Source organism: Choloepus didactylus, chromosome 13 (genome assembly GCF_015220235.1).
Source record: "Choloepus didactylus isolate mChoDid1 chromosome 13, mChoDid1.pri, whole genome shotgun sequence".
NCBI classification, from domain to species: Eukaryota; Metazoa; Chordata; class Mammalia; order Pilosa; family Megalonychidae; genus Choloepus; species Choloepus didactylus.
In genome coordinates, this window is record NC_051319.1 from 74513 (window position 1) to 88745 (window position 14233).

The following is a 14233-nucleotide window of genomic DNA, read 5'->3' on the forward strand; positions in this document are numbered from 1 at the left end:
TTTCCTTAGCAATTTTAGTCTCTGACTTTCATTTCAAAATCCTGAATGAGATTTTGTCTTTTTCTTATATATGATCTACGTTTCTTGGCAGTTAGGGAGGCTGGAAACCACATTTAATGAAGAAAATTTAAGGCATTATGACTGTTCAACTCTAGAAGAGCTGACACGGGAAGAGGGAACAGATGCTAATGCTCCAGGGCAAAATTCCCAAACATATTTGACAACGGCCCTTTAAAAAGTAGAACCAAAGACCTGACAGCCCTTGTGGTCTACTCATCTGAAGATACGGGTAAGGTGCAGAAGGTAGGAGAATGATGAGAAAACTTCTGACCTGAACAAGCCCCCAAACCCTTCCACACTTGGCTCCCAGAAAGTTGGCAGCCAGGTTTACACCCTCCAGGCAGAAGACTGGGGGACTCTTCCTTGATCGGCAGGACCATAGCAAAAGGGCCCAGCCACTGACAAGCACTACCCCACACTGGTATCTGAGGAACATTCTAACAAAAAAGATAGAGACCAAAGCAAAGTGACAGAAGATCCATATACAATGCAGGCACAAGAAATCTCAAATACAAAAACAAGGCTATCAATTACAAGATAAGAGGTAAGAGAGCATGACATCCATGAAACAGGAATAGGATGCTATTTAAAGGGAAAATTTGGAGAACAAAAAATGAATTCTTGGAAATTAAAAATATAACTGAAAGAGAAGAGTAGGAAGATAAAATTGAGGAAATATACAACAGAACAAAAAGCAAAAGGAAAAATGAGACAAGAAAGCTAGACTGGTCCTGGAGGTCATTCATCAAAAAAAAAAAAAAAAAAAGGGAACTCTGGAAGGAACAAATTTTTTATTAATTGAGAGGGAGAAATCATCAAATATATAATACAAGAAATTTCCCCATATCTGATAGATAGTTCACTGAGGACCTACCACAATAAATTTTAAAAGTCCTGTGCCAAGGAACACCAGCAACATCAGAACCAAGCTCTGGGTCACCAGTTACATTGTTCTCTGTGGAATAATGTGTGATGGAGTTGAATTATATGGTGACCCTGTATGTACCACTCCCTGTGAATGTTTTTATAGTTTAATTCTGTACATATCTTTCTTTTTCCATTTTTTAAACTTACTTATCAAACAATTTAAAAATAAAAACAATTTCAAACAAAACAAAAACAAAGGAACAAGAAAAACAAGAAACCTAAAATAACAACATTGCTTCCAACATGTTCCTACCATACCCCAAGAAAATTAATAAACCATAACCAAAGGAATAAGAAAAATAACCTAAAATAACTACATTGCTTCCAACATCTTCCTACCATAACCCCCCAAATTAACAACCTATAGTCATTCCTGAGAATTCCCATAACATTAAGATTACCATCCATAATTTATCTGTCCTTATTACATTATCGTTCCTCCTTTACTAGCTGCTGTCTATTGCTAGGTGCCCTACATTCTACAAGATAAAACATTTATTTTGCATTTTTCAGAGTTCACATTAGTGGTAACAGACAATATCTCTCTTTTTCTGCCTGGCTTATTTCACTCAGCATTATGTCTTCAAGATTCATCCACGTTGTCATAAGTTTCACGACCTTGTTCTTTCTTACTGCCGCACAGTATTCCATCATGTGCGTACACCACATGTTGTTTACCCATTCATATGCTGAAGGACATCTGGACTGATTCCATCTCTTGGCAATTATGAATAATTCTGCTATGGACATCGGTGTACAAATATACATTGTGTCACTGCTTTCAGATCTTCCAGGTATAAACCAGGAGTGAAATTGTTGGATCAAAGGATAACTCGGTATCTAGTTTTCCAAGGAAATGACAGACTTTTCCAGAGTGGGTGTACCATTACACAGTCCCACCAGCAATGAATAAGAGTTCCCATTTCTCCACATCCTCTCCAGCATTTGTAATTTCCTACTTGTTTAATGGCAGCAATTTTAATTGGTGTGAGATGATATATCATTGTGGTCTTAATCTGCACCTCCCTAATAGCTAGTGAAGATGAACATTTTTTCATGTGTTTTTTGGCCATTTGTATTTGTTTACAGAGAAATATCTTTTTATATCTGTTCTAGTATGCTAATGCTGCTGGAATGCAAAACACCAGAAACGGGTTGGCTTTTATAAAAGGGGGTTTATTTGGTTATACAGTTACAGTCTTAAGGCCATGAAGTGTCCAAGGTAATGCATCAACAATTAGGTACCTTCACTAGAGGATGGCCAATGGTGTCTGGAAAACTCTGTTAACTGGGAAGGCACGTGACTGGTGTCTGTTCCAAAGTTGTGGTTTCAAAATGGCTTTCTCCCAGGACATTCCTCTCTAGGCTGCAGTTCCTCAAAAATGTCACTCTTAGTTGTTCTTGAGGTGTTTGTCCTCTCTTAGTTTCTCTGGAGCAAGAGTCCATGTTCAACAGCTGTCTTCAAACTCTCTCATCTGCAGCTAATCTCTCAGCTTCTGTGCATTCTTCAAAATGTCCCTTTTGGCTGTAGCAAGCTCGCTCCTTCTGTCTGAGCTTATACAGTGCTCTAGCAAATTAATCAAGGCCCATGCTGAATGGGCATGGTCACACCTCCATGGAAACTATCCAATCAGAGTCATCACCCACAGTTGGGTGGGTAGCATCTCCATGGAAACACTCAAAGAATTACAATCTAATCAACACTGATACATCTGCCCACTCAAGATTACATCAAAGATAATGGCATTTGGGGGCACATAATATATTCAAACAGGCACAGTATTTTTTGCTAATTTTATAATTGGGCTGTTTGTATTATTGTTTTTGAGTTTTAGGATTTCTTTATATATGGAAGATATCAGTCTTTTCTCAGATAGATGGCTTCCAAATATTTTCTCCCACTGAGTTGGCTGCCTTGTCACCTTTTTGACAAATTCCTTTGAGGTGCAGAAGCTTTTTAATTTTGAGAAGTTCCCATTTAACTATTTTTTCTTTTGTTGCTTCTGCTTTGGGGGTAAGGTCTAAGAAGCTACCTCTTAAAACATGTCTTGAAGATGTTTCCCTACACTATCTTCTAGGAGTTTTAAGGTACTGTCTCTTATATTAAGGTCTTTAATCCACTTTGAGTTAATTTTTGTGTAGGGTGTGAGGTAGGGGTCTTCTTTCATTCTTTTGGATATGGATATCCAGCTCTCTCAGACCCATTTGTTGAAGAGACTACTATGTCCCAGTTCAGTGGTTCTGGGGGCATTATCACAGATCATTCGACCATAGATCTGAGGGTCTATCTCTGAATTCTCAATTCGATTCCACTGATAAATGTCTATTTTTGTGCCAGTACCATGCTGTTTTAACTACTGTGGCTTTATAAGCTTCAAAGTGAAGAACTTTTAAGTCCACCCACTTCATTTTTCTTTTTTACAATGCCTTTAGCATTTTGAGGCATCTTTCCCTTCCAAATAAATTTGATAACTAGCTTTTCCAAGTCCGCAAAGTAGGCTGTTAGAATTTTGATTGCAATTGCATTGAATCTGTAGATAAGTTTGGGTAGAATTGACTTCTTAATGACATTTAGCATTCCTATCCATGGACAAAGAATATTTTTCCATCTTTTTAGATCCCCTTCTATTTCTTTTAGTAAACTTATGTAATACTCTATGTATAGGTCTTTTACATCCTTGGTTAAGTTTATTCCTAGGTACTTGATTTTGTAGTTGCTATTGAGAATGGAATCTTTTTCCTGAGTGTCTCTTCAGTTAGGTCATTTCTGGTGTATAGGAACATTACTGACTTATGTGCACTAATTTATGTCCTGCTACTTTGCTAAATTTGCTGATTAGCTCAAGTAGCTGTATTGTCCATTTCTCAGGGTTTTCCAAATATAAGATCATATCATCTGCAAATAATGACAGTTTTACTTCTTCCTTTCCAATTTTGAAGCTTTTTATTTCATTCTCTTGCCTGATGCTCTGGCTAGCACTTCTAGCACAATGTTGAATAACACTGATGAGAGCAGGCATCCTTGTCTCGTTTCTTATCTCAGAGGGAAGGCTCTCAGTTTCTCGCCACTGAGTACTATGCTGGCTATGGGTTTCTCATATATGCCCTTTATCATATCGAGGAAGTTTCCTTCAATTCCTACCTTTTAAAGTGATTTTATGAAAAAAGAATGCTGGATTTGGTCGAATCCTTTTTCAGCATCTATTGAGATGATCATTTGATTTTTCCCTTTTGATTTGTTAATGTGTTGTATTACACTGATTGATTTTCTTACGCTGAACCATCCTTGCATACCTGGAATGAACCCCACTTGGTCATGGTATATGATTTTTTTAATGTGTCTTTGGATTTGATTTGCAAGTATTTTTTTTGGGAATTTTTCCATCTATATTCATGAGGGAAATTGGACTGCAGTTTTCCTTTCTTGAAGCATCTTTCCTGGTTTTGGTATTAGAGTGATGTTAGCTTCATAACATGAGTTAGATAGTGTTCCATTTTCTTTAATGTTTCGGAAGAGTTTACATAAGATAGGAGGAAGTAAAACTGTGATTATTTGCAGATGATATGATCTTATATTTGGAAAACCCTGAGAAATTTGGTAGAATTTCCCTGTGAAGCCATCTGGCCCTGGGCATTTATTTGTGGGAAGCTTTTTGATGACTGATTGGATATCTCTGCTTGTGACTGGTTGGTTGAGGTCTTCTATTTCTTCTCTGGTCAGTCTAGGTTGTTCGTATGTTTCCAGGAAATTGTCCATCCCCTCTACATTATCTAGTTTGTTGGTGTACAGTTTTTCATAGTATCCTCATTATTTTTTTTTTTAATTCCTTTGGGATCTGCAGTAATGTCGCCTCTCTCATTTATTATTTTGTTTATTTGGGTCTTCTCTCTTTTTGATTTTGTCAATCTTTCTAAGGGCTTGTTAATCTTGTTGATCTTCTCAAACAACCAACTTTTGGTTTTATATGTTCTCTCTGTTGTTTTTTTGGACTCTATGTCATTTATTTCTGCTTTATTTGTTATTTCTTTTCTTCTTCTTGCTTTACGATAAGTTTGCTATTCATTTTCTAGGTTCTTCCGCTGTTTCATTAGTTCTTTGATTTTGGCTCTTTCTTCCTTTTTATTGTATGCATTTAGAGCTATAAATTTCCAGCTCAGTACCACCTTCACTGAATCCCATGAGTTTTGATATATTGTGTTTTCGTTTTCATTTGTCACTAGATATTTGGCAATTTCTCTTGCTATTTCCTCTTTAACCCACTGATTGTTTAGAAATGTGTTGTTTAACCTCCAGATATTTGTGAATGTTCTAAATCTTTGATAGTTTATTGACTTCTAGTTGTAGGCAATTGTGATCTGGGAATGTGCTTTGAATAATTTTAATCTTTTTAAATTTATTGAGGCTTGTTTTATGGCCCAGACGATGATCCATTCTTGTAAAAGAGAAGAATGCATACCCAGGAGATTTGGGATGTAATATTCTATATATGTCTGTTAAGTCAAATTCATTTATCACACATTGTTTCAGTTTTCAGTTTCCTTATTGATCCTCTCTCTGGTTGATCTATCTATAGGAGAGAATGATGTATTAAAGTCTCCGACAATTATTGTGGAAACATCTATTGCTTCCTCCAGTTTTGCCAATGTTTGTTTCATGTACTTTGGATCACCTTGGTTGGGTGCATAGACATTTATGTTTGTTATTTCTTCTTGTTGAATTGTCCTTTTATTATTATATATTGACCTTCTTTGTCTCTTAAAAAAATCCTTGCATTTAAAGTCTTTTTTATCTGAGACTAATATTGCTACTCCTACTTTCTTTCAGCTGAAGCGTGCATGGAATATTATTTTCCATCTTTTCTCTTTCAATTTCTTTGTGTCTCTGGGTCTAAGATGAGTCTCTTGTAAGCAACATATTGATGGTTCACATTTTTTAACCCCTTCTGCCAATCTGTATCTTCTAATTGGGGAGTTTAATCCATGCACATTCAATGTTATTACTGTGAAGGCAGTTCTTGAATCAGCCATCATATCCTTTGGTTTTTGTCAGATGTATTTTTCCCTCTCTCTCTTTATATACTTTTACATACCCTTACTAAAACTCTTTGGTTCTGGACCCTTCTCCAGGCCTCTCTCTCCTTTTTTTCTGTGCTGGTAGGGCTCCCTTTGGTATTTCTTGTAGGGCAGGTCTCTCGTTAGCAGAATCTCTCAGCATTTGTTTGTGAAGATTTTAAGCTCTCCCTCAAATTTCAAGGAGAGCTTTGCTGGATCAATAATTCTTGGTTGGCAATTTTTCTCTTTCGGAATTTTAAATATGTCATACCACTACCTTCTCGCCTCCATGGTGGCCACTGAATAATCACTACTTACTCTTACGTTGTTTCCTTTGTATGTGGTGAATCGGTTCTCCCGTGCTGCTTTCAGAACATGATCATTTCGTCAGCATTTGATAATCTGATCAAAATATGTCTCAGAGTGGGTTTACTTGGATTTATTCTTTCTGGAGTTTGTTGGGCATCTATCATTTGAGTATTTATGTCATTTAGAAGGATTGGGAAGTTCTCCCTATGTCTTTGAATACTCTTCCTAGACCTTTACCCTTCTCTTCTGCTTCTGGAACACCAATGATTCTCATATTTGTGCATTTCATGTTGTCCATTGTATCCCTGAGAACCATTTCAAATTTTTGTTTTTTTTTCCTCCATTCATTCTTTTGTGCTTTCACTCTCCAAAACACTTTCTTCAAGTTGGCCTACTCATTCTTTGATTTCATCTAATCTCCTGCTATGTGTTTCCAGAATCTTTTTAATTTGATTAACAGTTTCTTTTATTTCCATAAGCTCCTATATTTTTTTATTTACTCTTGCAAATTCTTCTTTATGCTCTTCTAGGGTCTTCTTGATGTCCTTTATATCCTGAGCCATGATATTGGTGTTTGTTGATTACTTCTTTCATTAATTGCTTCAAGTTCTGTGTCTCCTCTGGAAGGTTTATCGAAATCTTCTGGTTTCTTCACATGCTTTAAAATTGTCTGTTGTTTTGGGGCTCTTGGAATTTCTTATCTTGATAGGGTTCTTTTAGTGTATGCAGGCTTACTTAAACAATTATCTATAATTTGACAGAGCTACAACTTGGTAGAGTGCACTTTCCCTGACCTGCCAGCAGGTGGTGCTCCTGAGCCACCTCTTACCCTGAAGCCAGTTCTCCCCAACTTTGTCTATGCAGCGAGTGGGGTTCCAAACCTTGTGGAGATCCAATGAGTACACCAATTTTCTGCAGTTGGGACCACCAGCCCTGAGTGTTTGACGTGTGCCCTTTGCTGTAAGGCAGGGAAGACAGCTTTAAGACCCAGTACTCCCAGCTGTTTCCAGGGCAGTGCCGGAATATCCTGGGGCTGTAGCATGCACCTAAACCTTCAGCTCAGATTCTGTACATTCCCTCTCTGCCATGGGCCTACAAGTCCCTGGGATTAGTGTAGGGCTTAGCACCTCCATGTGGCACCCCTTCCTCTAGGCTGTGTACTTCGCAGGCTTCTGCAGAGGAGGATTCTGTGCTGTCACAGGTAAGCAGAATCCCTAAGGAAGCTCGCGGCTGCGGCACTGCGAACAGGCATCTCGCAGCCTGCTGAAAAGATGGCTATATGTGAGTGGAAACCACCCAACTCCACGGTCCTCCACCTGCTGCAGCAGCCTGTTCCTGGTTCTGGGGCTGCTAGCCGCAGGTGTACGAAGGGCTATCACCATGCCAGACATAAAGGTGGGTGTCCGGGGCATGGAAGGCACTCCCCGCCGTGTTCGGCCATGGCTCTCACTTCCGAATCCCCAGCTGCTTTCCGAGTTTTTAAACTAACCTGCCTCCAAACGCTGTTCCTAGGTTTCTCCCCACCATGAAGTGGCTTGGCCACCATTTCCCCAGCAGCCTCAAACACTCACACAATTCCAAAAACAGTCTCTCGGCATCTCCAAGTGCACAGTCACTGTGGATGTAGAAGACCCTTGTCCAGCCAGTGGAACCCTGGTACCGCTGCTATTCTGGAGCACTTTCCATCTTCTATCTAGTGTTTTTCATGGAGGAGAATTCTGCTCCAGCTCTCCTAATCCACCATCTTGGATCCCCATCTGAATACTCAGGATGTCATTTTGTAAATTATGATGAAAAACATTTATGGTTGGATGTTTCCCACTGATCATCATATTCTCCTTTCCCTGGAAATTTACGGATGCTTCTTCTGAAACCCTGTTAAGTCAACGGAATAGAGTAAAATAGGGATGGTTCCAAGTCAAACACAATTTGGGTCTGGAGGATCATCCTTCACATCTAGATAAACTAGAGAAAGCAGCACAAACTAAACCTAACCTGATTCAATCTGATTCAAGTAGAAACAGATCTCAGCATAGAAGACCAGGCGGCGCCGCACCAGCAGGTCACATGCACAGGCCAGGGATGATTCCTGGTTCTTGGCAGGGGATTTAATACCCCCTTTCAAAGCTGTTCCTTTGCACCCTAAAACAAGTAGCCCCAACATGAGAGAAACAAAAGGTATTTGGTCCGTCTTCCTTATAGTACTATTCTATGTACTTTTAAAATTTCATAAATGGCATCACACTCTGCATATATTTACAACTTTGCTTTTTTTTTTTAAATTGTTTTGGAATTTATCCAAGTTGATACACATAGGTCTAATATATAGCAGTGAACATGAAAGAATTACTGTATTTTCTGATTAAAACATGGCTAATATGACCATTAAATTGATAGCAATTGTTCACAATACCTCAGTGAGTGTTAATGTACACATATGCTGAATATGTACACATATGCTGAATGTACACATATGGTGAATGCTCCAGATTTTCTCTAGGATACACACCTAAAAATGGAATAGCTGGGTCATGAGATCTGTGCATTTTCAGCTTCACTAGATATTGACAAATTGCCCTCCAAAATGGCTGAACCAATTTACATTAAGAGCAGAAATATATTAGAATACTCATTATTCTACATCTTAACCAACTGTTGGTGTCATGAAACTTTCACAATTATTTTACTTTACCTCTCCCTGATTACTAGCACAGCTGAACTGCCTTCCTTAGGTTTATTAGTCTTTTGGGTTTCCTCATTTGTGAACCACTGTGGCAGAGACCGCTAATTATTCCCAGTATTCATTCTCTCTTCCTTTTAGTAATAAAATACCTGAGTTTTAGCTGAGCCCATTATCACCCAACTTCTTTGTACCTTGGTGTGCCTACGTAAGTACATCCCAATGCACGGGATGTGAGGAAAAAAGATGCACGCAGATTCAGGGTCATCTTCTTAAAGACGAAGCCACTTGCCTGGCCTCTTTGTAGCCTCCCTCCCCATCGACTGGGACACAAGAAGAGCTGCTTTTGATGCAGAGATGGGAGCCACATGTTAAGATGGGAGAACTTCCAGCCAATCTGGAGCCCTATATAATGACCTAAAGCAAAAGTATTTATATACCCTGGTTATCTACGTTCCTTGGGACTGTTACAGGAGAGACAAATAAATATCCACCTTATATAAGCCACAGGATTTGGAGGATACCTGTTAGAGTAGCTTAGTCTAAATTCTGATCAATAGCCTTTGACCATTTTTCTACTGAATCGTCTTTTGCTTATTGATTCACAGAAGTTCTTCAGCCACTGTTGGGAATCTGAATGGGCATTACAAATATTTTCTCCCAGTTTTGTCCCAAGAAGATTTGCAAACTGCTGTACTGTAGTCCAAAAGGGTTATACCAATTTACATTCCTAACAGCAGTATATGAAAACACTTATCTCACTAACCTCTAATTGGTGTTATATATTCTTACTTATAATATTTATTAATCTGATAACTGAAACCTGTAATGAATTTTGCATTTCTTTGATTATCAACAAAAGCAAACATTTTCCCAAATCTCTGGCTTCCATATTCTGAAATATATTAAGGTTAATAAATACCTTGATTTCCTACAGAAACATTATATTAGTTGGCAAAGGCTACCTGCTATAACAAACAACTACCTAAGTCTTACTGGATTAACCAAATAAAGGTTTATTTCTTGTTCATATCACAGTCTTAGTGAGGACAGAGGTCAGGGCTCTACTCTGGGATGTTACCCAGGGACCCAACTCCATTTACCTAATGTCTCTGTACTCCCTAGGGCCTGCCTTCAATTCTCCCTGAGGAGTTTCTTCACCAGACCAACAGATGAGGAAAGAAAATGGTACTGGAGGTCAGGAGGACTTTTAGGGAGCACACTTGAAAGCAACCTACATCACTTCTATTCATATTTCACTGGCCAGAACTTGGTCACATGACCTCACCTAACTGCAAAGGAAGCTGGAAAATGTCATCTATCTGTGTTTTCAAGAGGAAAAAATCACATGAGGTTTGCTGAACTTTTATCTTTCTTCTTCTCATTTTTTTTCAATCCTTATATCTTTTATTTATTCTTTTTGCTTTATTGCTCTGACCTGCACCTCCAGTACAATGCTGAATAGAAGTAGTGATGGCAGGCATCTTTGTCTGGTTCTGATTCCAGGTATAAACTTTCAATAATACTGTATTAAGTATGATGCTTGCTAAAGGTTCATTTTGGACAAATTTTAATAAGATTAAGGAAGGTGCCTATTTTTATTTTACTAAGAGTTTTTCTTCATGAATAGATACTGAATCTTATTAAAAGCTTTTTTACATTTACTCTGGATGATCGTATGATTTTCTCCTTTAATTTTCCACAAATTGAATGATTTATTTTCTGAGTATTAAAACACCCTTGGAATTTTCAGTATATATTGCTTGATATTAATGTATAATCTTTTTCTATGTGGCTAACTTTGTATACTAATATTCTGCTTAGAATATTTGTATCTCTGTTTAGAAAGCAGATGGTCTATAGTTTTCTTTTGTTCTAATGTTATGGTTGGAAGCATAAGCCTCTTGAGGATAAGAGTTATTATGTCCTGTTCTCCACAACTCTAGCATAGTGCCTTTTACAAAGCAGGTACTTAAGTAGCCAAGAAATAGCAACAGGAGATGACTACAAAGTAGGGGATAACTTAGAGGCAAAATGATTCACACAAACAGTAGCCATGCAACACTAATCTAACAAATCATGTCCTCTCCTGCAGTGTTAAAGCTCACTTAGAAAAATTTATAACAATCCTCTATGAACTGAAAACAAGAGTACTACATTTATTGATCTACCAAATGACCCTTCCAGACTAGGGTAAGAATTCATATTTCTATTAGACTCTAAGATCTCTTACATGTTTCATATATCTCAGTATACACAAAGTATATATAGTGCAACAGTTCTCAAAGTACAGTCTAGGAACCCTTGAGGTCTTTGAGAGCCTGTCAGGGAGTCCAGAAGGTCAAAATTATTTAATAACAACACCAAGACAACTGTGCTATTTTGGATGTATTATGTCCCCCCAAATGCCATTATCTTTGATGCAATCTTCTGTGTGCAGATGCATTAATGTTGATCAGATTATAATTCTTTTGGGGGTTTCCATGGAGATGCAACCTACCCAACTGTGGGTGATGACTCTGACTGGATAATTCCCATGGAGGTGTGGCTCTGCCCATTGAGCGCGGGCCTTGATTAGTTTACTGGAGCACTATATAAGCTCAGACGGAAGGAGCAAGCTTGCTACAGCCAAGAAGGACACTTTGAAGAATGCAAAGGAGCTGAGAGAGAGGCTGCAGATGAGAGAGAGTTTGAAGATGGCCATTAAAAGCAGACTTTTGCTCCAGAGAAGCAAAGAGAGGAAAAATGCTCCAAGAGCAACTAACAGTGACATTTTTGAGGAACTGTAGCTTATAGAGGAATGTCCTGGGAGAAAGCTATTTTGAAACCAGAACTCTGGAGCAGACGTCAGCCATGTGCCTTCCCAGCTAACAGAGGTTTTCTGGACACCACTGGCCATCCACCAGTGAAGGTACCCAATTTTTGATGACTCACCTTGGATGCTTTGTGGCCTTAAGACTGTAACTTTGTAACCAAGTAAACTCCCTGTATAAAAGCCGGTCCATTCCTGGTGTTTTGCATTCCGGTAGCATTAGCAAACTGGAACAACAACATTTTCCTTTTTCACTCTCATTCTCTCACTAGTGTAACAGTGGTTTTCCAGAGACCACATGACATGTAATATCACAACAGACTGAATTCAGAAGTAGACATGAGAATCCGGCTGTCTTCTATTAAGCCTAACTTTAAAGAGATTTGCAAAAATCTAACAATGCCATTCCTCTCACTAAACATATCTTGATTTAGAAAACAATTATTTTTCATTTAAAAAATATGCTATTTATGTTACCATGTCATGGATTACTGTTCTTTTTCAATGAATTAATATATATTTTTTTAAAAATCTGTTTTTATTTCTATATGGTAAATATTGATATATATATATCTCACATAACCAAAAGCTTTTTTGGGTCCTCAATTTAGAATGTAAAAGGCTCCTGAGACCAAAAGTTTTTAGAGCCACTGGTATAGTGGGAAAGAAGGCAGATCTAGAGTCAAACCGCTTCAACTAAAACCTAGCTGCCATTTCTGAGGGCATGTGACCTTGAGCAAATTACCTGACCTCTGTGCCTTGGTTTTCCCGTATGTACAATGACATTAACAACATATTTTTCTTGGCTTGTTTGGTGATTAAATGAGGTAATCCTCATTAAATACTTAAAAGAGTACTGTCACATAGAAAGTGCTCAATAAATGTTGGCTATTATTATCTGTATCCCCGTAGCACCTGGCCCAGACTAGCTACACACAACCGTTTTCAGAATGTTGAATGAGTATCAAGTTTGGGATAACAGAAATGATACTAGGTTAGCATTCCCAAGGTCAAGCGAGATTTAGAATGGAAGTGATTTACCGTACCTGTCAGCCACCTCCAGATCAGATTCAATCTTGTCTAGTCCTTTCATGATGTTATCAAACTGTTCCCCTTGATGATGGAGGACTTTTGCCGTATCTTCCAAACGCTTCTGGGAACGCGCCATCAATCCAGTCAGTTCCTTCCCCTTGGTCATGGTGGAGGATGATGATTGAACAGCGGTTTCTGGCTGAGACAACAACAGCTCTCTCCAGAAATGCTCAATAATGCTGAAGACGACATTCCGATTAGGCTATAAGGAACTAAACCAGTGCTTAATATGGTCCTTTTCCAGGATGGTGATAGAACTGAAGAAAAAATGGGAAGCCTCTTTCTTGATTTCAATTATGCTAGAAAGGGGAAAGTTGACAAGAACTTCTTCTGTTTTATCCGCCATAAATTTTAGTGAAAGAGGAGTTAATGAAAGTTTTCCAGGGATCCATCGCTTCTCAAGTTCTAAATAGTAGGAGCACGGCCAGGTATGGATGCAGATCTCTCTACTCATCTACGTTTCCTGGACTGGTTTCCCACCAAGGTCACAACTTCTGCCTCTAAAGAAGAGGGGACAAAATAATGAGTAGGCAAAGCAGAAAATATAATCATCCCACCTAGAACTAGAGACACTATGAAACTAACAAAGGAGAATATACCCTCTAATATTGCATTGACTCCAGAACTTGGCCTGTCCTCTGAGTGTGTTCAGTGAGTCTCCACCTACCAAAGGTTCTCACACCTGTGACATGCAGGATAATGTCATCATCCCTATTTAGATGAAGAGAGTAAAGCCCAAGGCTGGGGTCTGTATCCAAGTTTCCTAAGTCCTGTACTCATGCTCCTCCCCTCTAGCAGGGGTTTTCAAACCATTACCCCCAAATCTCCACGTTCCCCAGGGGCTCTGCATGAAATCCTCTGCCTGGCACCTACTACAGCAACCACATATGGATAGGTGTCTACAGCTGGACATGATTTGAAGGAAAGATTCTGTAACTACAGGAAATCCCTGGAAACCAATGCCCTAGGTTTCAGAACTTCTTTTCTAAGTTTTGATGGCTAACTTGTTCACAGATCCTTCACACAAATACAATGATTTGACTATGGTTTCCCCTATCATTGCATATCCACTACAAGTTTTTTTTTTTTAATATTCATTTTATTGAGATATATTCACATACCATGCAGTCATACTAAACAAACTGTACATTCGATTGTTCACAGCACCATTACATAGCTGTACGTTAATCACCAAAATCAATCCCTGACACCTTCATTACCACATACACACAAATAAAAAGAATAATAATTAAAGTGAAAAAGAGCAATTAAAGTAAAAAAGAACACTGGGTGCCTTGTCT

The 14233-nt window shown here is 38.5% G+C and overlaps 1 protein-coding gene across 1 annotated transcript in view; it reads right to left on the reverse strand.

Moving 5' to 3' along the window:
* LOC119507832 (synaptosomal-associated protein 47-like) overlaps positions 1–14233 on the reverse strand; it is a 110431-nt gene that overhangs the window by 65353 nt on the left and 30845 nt on the right. The window contains exon 2 of the mRNA XM_037801011.1: positions 12887–13432. Within this exon, the coding sequence (XP_037656939.1) occupies positions 12887–13038 (152 nt within the window). The 5' untranslated portion in view covers positions 13039–13432. The remainder of the gene's footprint in view (positions 1–12886; positions 13433–14233) is intronic.